At 44.4% G+C, this 13,378-nt stretch overlaps 1 protein-coding gene across 5 annotated transcripts in view; it reads right to left on the bottom strand.

Annotated features, from left to right (window-relative positions):
- Positions 1 to 13,378, bottom strand: part of THOC5 (THO complex subunit 5) — a 99,671-nt gene that overhangs the window by 13,229 nt on the left and 73,064 nt on the right. For all 5 annotated transcript variants that reach the window (XM_069760030.1, XM_069760049.1, XM_069760040.1 and 2 more), the window contains 2 exons: positions 8,264 to 8,351; positions 7,169 to 7,284 (listed from right to left, as the gene is read on the bottom strand). In XM_069760030.1, the coding sequence (XP_069616131.1) occupies positions 7,169 to 7,284; positions 8,264 to 8,351 (204 nt within the window). The remainder of the gene's footprint in view (positions 1 to 7,168; positions 7,285 to 8,263; positions 8,352 to 13,378) is intronic.

Here is a 13,378-nt window from a genome sequence, read left to right on the forward strand (position 1 = left end):
CCCTTTTTTACTAACTCGATGACCTCGTTTTCCAGAGCCAGCTGTTCTTCTGCCGAAGATCTTATGGATGTCATCATAAAAGAGGGACGGGGGCATCTTTTGAATGTCAGCCTCAGGCCTGATTCTATAATGTTCAGAATCCATTGACTGGAGGTAATCTTTTTCCAGGCTGGAAGAAAGAGAGATAACCTCCCTCCCACCTGGGGCGAACCTTCATTGAGAAGGTTTCTTGTTATCACTGGGGTTTTTGTTAAAGATGAACCCCTTGTTTTTGTTCCTCTTATCCTCCCACTTTCCCTGGCCTCTCCCAGGGTTCTTGCGGAAAAACCTCTTGTTCCGAAAGGGCTTCCGGTAAGAGGGGAGACCAAGGGAGGGAAAGGACTTTTTCTTGTCCCCGGCTTTTTCCAGGATGTCATCTAATGTGGAACCGAACAAAAACTCCCCTTCGCAGGGGATAGTACATAGTTTTGTTTTTGTTTGCAGATCGCCAGGCCAATTTTTAAGCCAGAGGGCACGCCTGGCCGCATTAGCAAACACTGCTGACCTGGCGGCTAACCTGATAGAGTCTGCTGAGGCGTCGGCCAGAAAAGCCGCCGCTCCCCTTATTACAGGTAATGTTTTCAGCATCGAGTCTCGGGAGGTTTTCCCTTTTAATTGACCCTCTAGTTGATTTAACCAGATCATTAGGGAGCGGGATGTGCAAGCTGCTGCCACTGCTGGTTTCAGGCCTCCTCCCGCTGACTCCCAAGAGCCCTTGAGGAAGGCGTCCGCCTTCTTGTCCATAGGGTCTTTTAGGACCCCCATGTCCTCAAACGGGAGAGCGAATTTCTTTGATGCTTTGGCTATTGCTACATCTAATTTGGGGGCTTTTTCCCAAAAGGAACAGGATTCATCCTCGAAGGGGTATTTCCTTTTCGGGGTTAGGAGAGTCTTTTTCATGGGTTTTTTCCATTCCTTTTTAATTAACGCTGCAATTGCTTCGTTAAGCGGAAAAGCTCTTCTCTTTTTTTGTTCTAATCCCCCAAACATGATGTCTTGTGCTGACTTTTTGGGGTGGGAGTCTACTAGTCCCATAGTACTCCTCACTGCCTTTATGAGGCCATCAGTGTCCTCTAGCGGGAAACAATTGTGACCTCCTGAGGAAGAAGTGGATGATGAGGATGAGGAGGAGGAGTCGGAGGATGCTGAACTCGCACTATCGCTGTCAGATTTAGAGACTGGGGACGGGGACCTATGTCTGGTCCTTCTCCGTTTTTTTCCTCTTTTTAGGGATCTAAAGGTGTCTTCCACCTGTTCTTTAATCAGGTTTTTAAGATCTGTTGCGAACCCGGGCAGGCTTTCAGATACTGTTTGCTGTATGCAGGAATTGCATAGCTGCTTCTCCCATGCGGGTGGAAGATCCTCTTTACAGATGGCACAGGCTTTGTGCTTTGTTTTACCTACGCTTTTCCTCCCCTAAAAGAGACAAATAATAATCTTACTGTCTCTAACTTTCACGAAGATCAACTTACCACCTCCAGGACCCATAAATACCGGTTGGGGATTCTCAGCCTCTGGCTTTTTCCCCGACGCCGTGCTGGACTCCTTGCTGTGTTGAGACCTTTGGCGTTCTTTGCCGGTGTCCTGGCAACTTTTCTGCTGTCGCCTTTTTTGCTGCTGCTGAGGCGATGCTGTAGGTGGAGGTGATCCAGGCAGGGGAGACGCCGGGTCGCTCATACTGCTGCTGGTCTGCTGCCAATAACGCTGGCTGCGCTTGATGCTGCGACGATTAATAGCTCCTAAGGCTCTTGCTGATAAACTGCAGAGCCGCTGAGAGGAAGTAAATCCCCCATTTTAAAGCTCCCGCCACTTCCGGCGCCTGCGCAGTAGCGCTTAGCCGACGGCGAGGAGCGCCGAACGCCGGCGCAGACGCTCCTGCCTTTGGAACGCCCAAGCGACCTATCTTTTGGCGACGCCTGCGCAGACGCTTCTGCGGCGCCTTTGGAACGCCCAAGTGACCTATCGGCGACGCCTGCGCAGTAGCGCTCAGCCGACGGCGAGGAGCGCCGAACGCCGACGCCTGCGCAGATCCAAGCCCAGCGTCTCGCGAGACCAGCGCAACTCCGGCATGCGCCCTACTCACAAGATGGCCGCCCGGAGTGCAGATATGGCGCTGCTGACCGGCACCCCCGGTCCTATGCAGACCCTACTGCGTGGCTCTGCATACCCGATGGCGTGCAGTGTGCAGGCTGACGCGTGCTAGGGGAGGGCCACGCCGCATCTCCCGCAACCACAGAGGGACCCCCCTGGATGTTGCCGCTGCTGCATCTTACCTGGGGAGGTGACCGCGAACTCCTTGTCACCTCCCCCGCACACCCTGTCGGCCCACTGGCTCCCAGCGGTGGCGCTTCGGGTCATAGTAACATAGTAACATAGTTAGTAAGGCCGAAAAAAGACATTTGTCCATCCAGTTCAGCCTATATTCCATCATAATAAATACCCAGATCTACGTCCTTCTACAGAACCTAATAATTGTATGATACAATATTGTTCTGCTCCAGGAAGACATCCAGGCCTCTCTTGAACCCCTCGACTGAGTTCGCCATCACCACCTCCTCAGGCAAGCAATTCCAGATTCTCACTGCCCTAACAGTAAAGAATCCTCTTCTATGTTGGTGGAAAAACCTGCTCTCCTCCAGACGCAAAGAATGCCCCCTTGTGCCCGTCACCTTCCTTGGTATAAACAGATCCTCAGCGAGATATTTGTATTGTCCCCTTATATACTTATACATGGTTATTAGATCGCCCCTCAGTCGTCTTTTTTCTAGACTAAATAATCCTAATTTCGCTAATCTATCTGGGTATTGTAGTTCTCCCATCCCCTTTATTAATTTTGTTGCCCTCCTTTGTACTCTCTCTAGTTCCATTATATCCTTCCTGAGCACCGGTGCCCAAAACTGGACACAGTACTCCATGTGCGGTCTAACTAGGGATTTGTACAGAGGCAGTATAATGCTCTCATCATGTGTATCCAGACCTCTTTTAATGCACCCCATGATCCTGTTTGCCTTGGCAGCTGCTGCCTGGCACTGGCTGCTCCAGGTAAGTTTATCATTAACTAGGATCCCCAAGTCCTTCTCCCTGTCAGATTTACCCAGTGGTTTCCCGTTCAGTGTGTAATGGTGATATTGATTCCCTCTTCCCATGTGTATAACCTTACATTTATCATTGTTAAACCTCATCTGCCACCTTTCAGCCCAAGTTTCCAACTTATCCAGATCCATCTGTAGCAGAATACTATCTTCTCTTGTATTAACTGCTTTACATAGTTTTGTATCATCTGCAAATATCGATATTTTACTGTGTAAACCTTCTACCAGATCATTAATGAATATGTTGAAGAGAACAGGTCCCAATACTGACCCCTGCGGTACCCCACTGGTCACAGCGACCCAGTTAGAGACTATACCATTTATAACCACCCTCTGCTTTCTATCACTAAGCCAGTTACTAACCCATTTACACACATTTTCCCCCAGACCAAGCATTCTCATTTTGTGTACCAACCTCTTGTGCGGCACGGTATCAAACGCTTTGGAAAAATCGAGATATACCACGTCCAATGACTCACCGTGGTCCAGTCTATAGCTTACCTCTTCATAAAAACTGATTAGATTGGTTTGACAGGAGCGATTTCTCATAAACCCATGCTGATATGGAGTTAAACAGTTATTCTCATTGAGATAATCCAGAATAACATCCCTCAGAAACCCTTCAAATATTTTACCAACAATAGAGGTTAGACTTACTGGCCTATAATTTCCAGGTTCACTTTTAGAGCCCTTTTTGAATATTGGCACCACATTTGCTATGCGCCAGTCCTGCGGAACAGACCCTGTCGCTATAGAGTCACTAAAAATAAGAAATAATGGTTTATCTATTACATTACTTAGTTCTCTTAGTACTCGTGGGTGTATGCCATCCGGACCCGGAGATTTATCTATTTTAATCTTATTTAGCCGGTTTCGCACCTCTTCTTGGGTTAGATTGGTGACCCTTAATATAGGGTTTTCATTGTTTCTTGGGATTTCACCTAGCATTTCATTTTCCACCGTGAATACCGTGGAGAAGAAGGTGTTTAATATGTTAGCTTTTTCCTCGTCATCTACAACCATTCTTTCCTCACTATTTTTTAAGGGGCCTACATTTTCAGTTTTTATTCTTTTACTATTGATATAGTTGAAGAACAGTTTGGGATTAGTTTTACTCTCCTTAGCAATGTGCTTCTCTGTTTCCTTTTTGGCAGCTTTAATTAGTTTTTTAGATAAAGTATTTTTCTCCCTATAGTTTTTTAGAGCTTCAATGGTGCCATCCTGCTTTAGTAGTGCAAATGCTTTCTTTTTACTGTTAATTGCCTGTCTTACTTCTTTGTTTAGCCACATTGGGTTTTTCCTATTTCTAGTCCTTTTATTCCCACAAGGTATAAACCGCTTACACTGCCTATTTAGGATGTTCTTAAACATTTCCCATTTATTATCTGTATTCTCATTTCTGAGGATATTGTCCCAGTCTACCAGATTAAGGGCATCTCTAAGCTGTTCAAACTTTGCCTTCCTAAAGTTCAATGTTTTTGTGACTCCCTGACAAGTCCCCCTAGTGAAAGACAGGTGAAACTGCACAATATTGTGGTCGCTATTTCCTAAATGCCCAACCACCTGCAGATTTGTTATTCTGTCAGGTCTATTAGATAGTATTAGGTCTAAAAGTGCTGCTCCTCTGGTTGGATTCTGCACCAATTGTGAAAGATAATTTTTCTTGGTTATTAGCAGAAACCTGTTGCCTTTATGGGTTTCACAGGTTTCTGTTTCCCAGTTAATATCCGGGTAGTTAAAGTCCCCCATAACCAGGACCTCATTATGGGTTGCAGCTTCATCTATCTGCTTTAGAAGTAGACTTTCCATGCTTTCTGTTATATTTGGGGGTTTGTAACAGACCCCAATGAGAATTTTGTTACCATTTTTCCCTCCATGAATTTCAACCCATATGGACTCGACATCCTCATTCCCTTCGCTAATATCCTCCCTTAAAGTGGACTTTAGACAAGACTTTACATAGAGACAAACCCCTCCTCCTCTCCGATTTTTACGATCCTTTCTAAACAGACTGTAACCCTGTAAGTTAACTGCCCAGTCATAGCTTTCATCTAACCATGTCTCGGTTATTCCCACTATGTCAAAGTTACCTGTAGATATAACTTCACCCTAGCCGAGGCAGAGGGACCCCAGCTGCCTGAATCGGACTGGTTGGCCCCGGAATTCCAACGACGACTGGTAAGTCCGTAGGTCTCCCATCAAGGACAGGAAACCAACTGATGCAGGAGAGTGGTACCGCCTTTTTATCCGTAGGTTTCCTGTCCTTGGTGGGCGGATCCCCTCTCTCCGTGGTGCCGTCATGGGCGATCAGAGAAAAAATATACACATATGAGGTATTGCCACATTCAGAATCGCCCGACATATATAACATATACATATATACACACACACACACTAGATGGTGGCCCGATTCTAACGCATCGGGTATTCTAGAATATGCATGTCCACGTAGTATATTGCCCAGCCCACGTACTATATTGCCCAGCCCACGTACTATATTGCCCAGCCCACGTACTATATTGCCCAGCCCACGTACTATATTGCCCAGCCCACGTACTATATTGCCCAGCCCACGTACTATATTGCCCAGCCACGTATGCAACAGGTTAAAAAAGACTTAAAATAAACATATACTCACCTTCCGAGGGCCCCTTGTAGTCCTGGCGCCTGTGTGCGGTGCACGCGGCAGCTTCTGGTCACAGGGTTGGTATGAGCACAGGACCTGTGATGACGTCGCGGTCACATGAACGTGACGTCATGGCAGGTCCTTCTCGCATAGCATCCTTGGCACCGGAACCTGCCGCTTGCACTGCCGAGGACAGGGCGCGATGTCGGAGGTGAGAATAACGTTTTTGTTTTTATTATTACTATTTGTAACAGATATTTTTACTATTGATGCTGCATATGCAGCATCAATAGTAAAAAGTTGGTCACACAGGGTTAATAGCTGCGTTAATGGAGTGCGTTACACCGCGGTCCATTAACGCTGGCATTAACCCTGTGTGAGGGCTGACTGGAGGGGAGTATGGAGCGGGCACTGACTGCGGGGAGGAAGGAGCGTCCATTTTGCTGGCGGACTGTGCCCGTCACTGATTGGTCGTGGCAATAGTCGTGGGCGCTTTGCCACGACCAATCAGCGACTTGGATTTCCATGACAGACAGAGGCCACGACCAATGGATATCCGTGACAGACAGAAGGACAGACAGAAAGACGGAAGTGACCCGTAGACAAATATAAAAATTATATAAAAATTATATATATATATATATATATATATATATATATATATATTCTCCAAATCGCTAAACGGCTTAACGAGAAAAAAGTAAAAAATGTCAGAGTTACGTTTTTTGGTCGCTGCTACATTGCAATAAAATGCAATAACGGGAGATCAAAAAGATCATATCTGCACTAAAATGGTATCAATAAAGACGTCATCTCGTCACGCAAAAAAATAAACCCTCACCCAATCCGAGATTACGAAAAAACAAACTTTGTTGTTTTTTTTTTAAAAAAACAAACTTTGGATTATTTTTTTTACCACTTAAATAAAAAAGAACCAAGACATGTTTGGTGTCTGAACTCGTAATGACCTGGAGAATCATAATGGCAGGTCAGTTTTACCATCTAGTGAACATGGCTAAAAAAAACAAACAAAAACGAAACAAAACTGTAATTGCACTTTTTGCAATTTCTCTGCACTTGGAATTTTTTTCCAGTACACAATAGGTTAAAACCAATGGTGGTGTTCAAAAGTACAACTCGTACTGCAAAAAACAAGCCCTCTCATGGTCATATTGACCGAAACAAAGTTATGGCTCTGGGAAGAAGGGGAGCAAAAAACAAAAATGCAAAAACGAAAATACCTCTGGTCACGTCACATTTTATTCCAGTGGACTTTGGATAAAGACCAGAATGCTGTCCTATTTTCCTACTATTGCTTTAAGTCCTTGTGGTGTCAAGTTGCCATTATTTAAAAAGTGGCACTGTCCTTCGAAGTCTCAACATTTTTAATAGTCAACAATCGTCTACTTACTCTGATGTTTTCATCATTTCTGGAACTACGCTCACCCTTCCAATTAAGGCAAAGACAAAATAATGGCGGGATCAAGCAATAACTAGGGTTAAGAACCACAGCTCCATGTAGTTTGGCTGCAAATAGAAGTTGGACACAGTTAAGACATGTAGCTAAAAATGAAACTGATCAAGAGCCCAAGAAACAATAATTTTCTCATTACTGAACATATAAGCCTGGGTGACAAACTCCATCAGAGATTAAAAAGGTAACATTTTAGAAAGAGGTATCGTTTGGGGGGAAAAAAAATGAATATTAGTCATGAGAAATAGGCTGTAGAAGCCATATGCAAATCAGGTTGGAAGTGCACTGGGGCGTGTCAATGTACTCTGTCTGCTTCATGCAAGTGCATCAATTTAAAGTTTTTTTTATATATATATATATATATATATATATATATATATATATATATATATATATATATATATATATATATATATATATATATATATATATATATTTTACATTTCTATATTGCTAGTCCCAATTTTCATTTTTCCCCATAACCATTACACTAGATGCAAACTATATATTTTACATTTCTATATTGCTAGTCCCAATTTTCATTTTTCCCCATAACCATTACACTAGATGCAAACATGCACCTCTATAAACGATTACATCACTTTGCAGGAAGAACTATTCAAGTTTGCAGTTCCAGCAATGTCTTTAGTTCCCTTCAAAAGCCAATATCACTGTCCACTGTATACAAAAGAGGTATTAGACAAAACTTATAAATGTGTTCTTTCATGCACTTTTTCCATTTTTCTAGCCAACAATAGCAGTGGATGCAAAAACCTGGTCAAGTATCAATCTTCCCTTTTACTGAGCTGTGTCCTGTGACATTCGTTTTAATCAAGTGAGTTAGTATTGTCAGTTTTGCTGCTAATGGCGAACACCTAAACCCCTCTTTTCCTGTAGTGTTTGTGTATACAGGCTTTCCTTAAATAGCTCATTTGGCTCAGAACAGTAGAGAAACAAGTATACGGAAGTCTTCCATACACATACGATATGGCTATAAACACTTTCCTATATTTTAATTACATTAATACTTACCGGTCCCTCTTTCAATCATTAGGGAGTAATATAGATGAGTATCCTGTGCTAACCCAAATTCTACAACTTCCTTAGCATAGGGGAGCATCTGTAAAACAGAGAAGCAATCATAAATACCTATGTACATCAAAGTATATATGCATCTAAAGCTTTCATACTGAAGCAGGAGTGAAGCAAAATTCATCAAACCTAAAATTTGACTACACAGTATAATTCAAATAAATACTAAAGAATGGGCAAAATATCTGAGGTAAGCAACATATTCAATCAGAAAAACTATATTTCATTCTAACTGGAGTTTTTTGCCATTATTAACTTATTACACCTACTAAATATTGGGATAGGATCTTGAAGATGGGAATACCCCTTTAAGTATGAGTGTCACGCCCAGAAATGTACAAACTTACATGCCTTGGGATGCTATTGAGGTTACTAATGTGTACTGAACATTTCTCAGACAATAATGAATGCACTTGTGCACACAAATAATCAAAATCCGTTGCCGTCAGCTCCTTTTACAATTACCGACCGATGACATCTCAGATGTGCTCGATGGGAGACAAACGCAGAGAGGTTAGTGTACCTGAAATAAAGTAAGACTGGTGTGCCCTTACCTCATGAAGGGTCCTTTATGGTATTACACATGTGGTATCAGTTTCGAAGAATGGCGCGAGTAGCGAATCATTCTGTTTTGCAAGTTAAATTGGACGTCACATACCAAGCCTAAGACATCAGAGTCCACACAAACTATCAGAAGGCGTTTGGGATACGAGCCAGACACCCAGCTTCACGTGTTCCACTGACCTAATGCCTCTAACGTACTGCTCTCAAAGGCCATCATGGTAGAGAACAAGACCACATTGTGGGCTGGAATGGAGGCCTATCCTCTTCAGCTACGAGTTCTGCTTTTTTCTTGGTCACAGTGGTAGCTGCATATTGGTTTGGAGACTATGTGGGCAACGACATCAAGATGCCTTCACGACGGAACGATACACTGGTCCTACTATTAGGATTATGGTGTGGATTGGCATAATATATGTTAGCTAGATCCCAATAGTCCTCTTTCCAAATATAGCAATAGCTTGGCTTTACATTGATTTGCTCATTGAACCAAACTTTAATAAGGTTGGTCCTGTATACTATAAAGAATCCATAGCCTTTCAGAGTGCGTGGTGACTTGACTGTCAGACAGTAATATATATTTCAGGAATTCATCACCCCGTGTGTTTGATGAATGGTGACAGTGTGCTGTGTATCCGGTATGGATGGACTGGGTCAGGGTGTGATTTATCCTCAATTTGCAGCTTATAACAGGCTGAGTGCAAATTGGAGTAAGAGTAGATAAATTATATGTTGTAGACAGTTGCTCCGCACAGTGTATATGAGACAGCGAATCTTGATGAATTGCAAGCCCAAGTGCATTAACCCCTTCATAACCCAGCCTATTATGACCTTAATGACCTGGCCATTTTTTGCAATTCTGACTAGTGTCCCTTTATGAGGTAATAACTCAGGAACGCTTTAAAGGATCCTAGCGACTTTGAGACTGCTTTTTCGTGACATACTGGGCTTCGTGTTAGTGGTAAATTTAGGTCGATAATTTTTGCACTTGTGAAAAAAAACGGAAATTTGGTGAAAATTTCGCAATTTTCAAAATTTGAATTTTTATTTTGTTAAACCAGAGAGCTATCTGACACAAAATAGTTAATAAATAACATTACCCACATGTCTACTTTTCATGAGCACAATTTTGGAAACATTTTTATTTTTTTTTGCTAGGAAGTTATAAGGGTTAAAATTTGACCAGCGATTTCGCATTTTTACAACAAAATTTACAAAACTATTTTTTTTTTTTTTAGGGACCACCTCACATTTGAAGTCAGTTTGAGGGGTCTATATGGCTGAAAATACCCCAAAGTATTATTATTATTATTTATTGTTATAGCGCCATTTGTTCCATGGCGCTTTACATGTGAGGAGGGGTATACATAATGAAAACAAGTACAATAATCTTAAACAATACAAGTCATAACTGGTACAGGAGGAATGAGGACCCTGCCCGCGAAGGCTCACAATCTACAAGTGACACCATTCTAAAAACTTCACCCGTCAAGGTGCTCAAAACCACATTCAAGAAGTTTATTAACCCTTCAGGTGTTTCACAGCAGCAGAAGCAACATGGAAGGAAAAAATGAACATTTAACTTTATAGGCACAAAAATGATATTTTAGCAACAATTTTTTTATTTCCCAAGGGTAAAAGGAGAAACTGGACCCCAAAAGTTGTTCTCCAATTTGTCCCGAGTACGCAGATACCCCATATGTGGGGGGAACCACTGTTTGGGCGCACGAAGGGGTCGGAAGGGAAGGAGCGCCATTTGACTTTTTGAATGAAAAACTGGCTCCAATCTTTAGTGGACACCATGTCGCGTTTGGAGAGCCCCTGTGTGCCTAAAGATTGGAGCTCCCCCACAAGTGACTCCATTTTGGAAACTAGACCCCCCCAATGAACTTATCTAGATGCATCGTGAGCACTTTGAACCCCCAGATGCTTCACAAATTGATCCGTAAAAATAAAAAAGTCTTATTTTTTCACAAAAAATTTCTTATAGCCTCAATTTTTTCATTTTCACATGGGCAACAGGATAAAAAGGATCCTAAAATTTGTTTGGAAATTTCTCCTGAGTACACAGATACCTCATATGTGGGGGTAAACCACTGTTTGGGCGCACGGCAGGGCTCGAAAGGGAAGGAATGCCATTTGACTTTTTGAATGGAAAATTAGCTCCAATCGTTAGCGGACACCATGTCGCGTTTGGAGAGCCCCTGTGTGCCTAAACATTGGAGCTCCCCCAGAAGTGACCCCATTTTGGAAACTAGACCTCCTTATCTAGATGTGTGGTGAGCACTTTGATCCCCCAACTGCTTCACAGAAGTTTATAATGCAGAGCCGTGAAAATAAAAACAGGATTTTTTTGGTTGCTGTTTCTCGGAGCCTTCATTGGGGGACACAGGAATCATGGGTGTCACAAGGAGGCTGACACTATGCATAAAAAAAAGATAGCTCCTCCTCTGCAGTGTACACCCCACCGACTGGCATTATGTACTTCAGTTAGTGAGAAAGCAGTAGGAGAAGAAAACACAATAAGGTTGAAATAACCACAAACATGAGAACTGTAAACATGAGAACAGTCATAGAACAAAGAACAACAGAAACTGAATAACATGGGAGGGAGCTGTGTCCCCCAATGAAGGCTCCAAGAAACAGATTTTACGGTAGGCAACCAAAAAAAATCCTGTTTTCTCTATCGCCTCATTGGGGGACACAGGAACCATGGGATGTCCCAAAGCAGTCCCTGGGGCAGGAAAAACAGACTTCCATAGGGTCAGAGGACTCACCACTGCCGCCTGCAAGATCTTTCTGCCTAGGCTGGCGTACGCCGAAGAATAGGTATGGACCTTGCAAAATTTGGCGAATGTGTGGATGGAAGATCAGGTTGCAAAGCTGTAGGGCGTAAGCCCTGTGGTGCACCGCGCAGGAGGTGCTGACTGCCCGGGTAGAGTGAGCCTTAATCCCAGGAGGGGGCACTCTGTTCCTGACCTGGTAAGCTTCCAAAATTGCCGTTCTGATCCAGTGAGTAATAGTCGCCTTGGAAGCCGGCAGGCCTCTACACGTGCCATCAGGAATGATGAAAAGAGTCTGTCTGACGAAAAGAGTGTCTTCCGGAAAGAGGCCGTTCTAGCCAGGTAGATCTTCACCGCCCTGACGAGGTACAGAATGTTCAACGAACGCTCCAGAGGATGAGTCGGAGCTGGACAAAAGGAAGGTAGGACGATATCCTCGTTGAGATGGAGGGTGGAAACCACCTTAGGAAGGAAAAAAGGCGGAGGCCTCAAGACCACATTGTCCTGGTGGATAACAAGGAAAGGAGGTCGGCAAGAAAGGCCGCCAACTCGGAAACGTGCCGGATAGAGGTGATGGCCACAAGAAAGGCCACCTTCCAAGACAAGACTGACAGGGAAACCTCCCTGAGAGGCTCAAAGAGGGGGCCCCTCAGCACAAGACTGAGATCCCATGGATCCACAGGCGCCCTGTATGGAAGGACAGCATGGGCTACTCTTTGAAGGAAAGTCTTGACCTGTGGACAAGAAGATAATGTCTTCTGCAAGAGGATGGAGAGCACAGAAACTTGGTCCTTTAGGGAACTAAGGGCAAGGCCCGAATCCAGTCCTGCCTGAAGGAAGGCCAAGATGGAAGGCAGGGAAAAGGACATAGATGAAACGCGGTTGGACTCGCACCAACCGAAATAAGCCTTCCAGGTACGATAGTAAATCCTGGAAGACGAAGGCTTCCTAGCCTGGATCATAGTATGAATCACCCAATCCGAAAGGCCTGACGCTCTTAGAACTGCGGTCTCAACAGCCACGCCGTCAAACTGAGCGACTGAGAATTCGGGTGGCAGATCGGACCCTGAGGCAGCAGATCAGGTCTGTCTGGAAGCTGCCAGGGGGCGTCCGCGAGAAGATTGACGATCTCCACGAACCAAGATTTCCTAGGTCAATCCGGAGCGATCAGAATGACCGGCACCCCTTCCGCCTTGATCTTTTTCAACAACTTGGGAAGCAAGGGCAGGGGTGGAAACAGATAGGGGAGTACGAACTGCGACCAAAGAATGGCCAGAGCATCGACGCCCACTGCAAGAGGATCGCAGGACCTGGAGACGAACCGAGGGACCATCCTGTTGATTCGGGACACCGTGAGATCCACATCCAGAGTCACCCATCGGAGACAAATCTGATGGAAGACCTCCCTCCTGATGCAAGGACCATTCCCCTGCCGTGAGGCCCTCGCGGCTGAGAAAGTCGGCGGCCCAATTGTCCACGCCGGGGATATGCACCGTGGATATCACCGTGACCATTGCCTCTGCCCAAAGGAGGCTCTTGGATACCTCGGCCGAGGCCAGAGAACTCAGAGTCCCCCCTGGTGGTTGACATATGCCACTGCTGTGGCATTGTCGGCCTGGATCAAAATTGGCCGACCCTTGAGAATCTTTTCCCAGTGAAGGAGAGACAGAAAGATGGCCCGAATCTCGAGGACATTGATCGGCAGGGATGA

This window comes from Ranitomeya imitator, chromosome 1, assembly GCF_032444005.1.
Source record: "Ranitomeya imitator isolate aRanImi1 chromosome 1, aRanImi1.pri, whole genome shotgun sequence".
Classification (NCBI taxonomy): domain Eukaryota; kingdom Metazoa; phylum Chordata; class Amphibia; order Anura; family Dendrobatidae; genus Ranitomeya; species Ranitomeya imitator.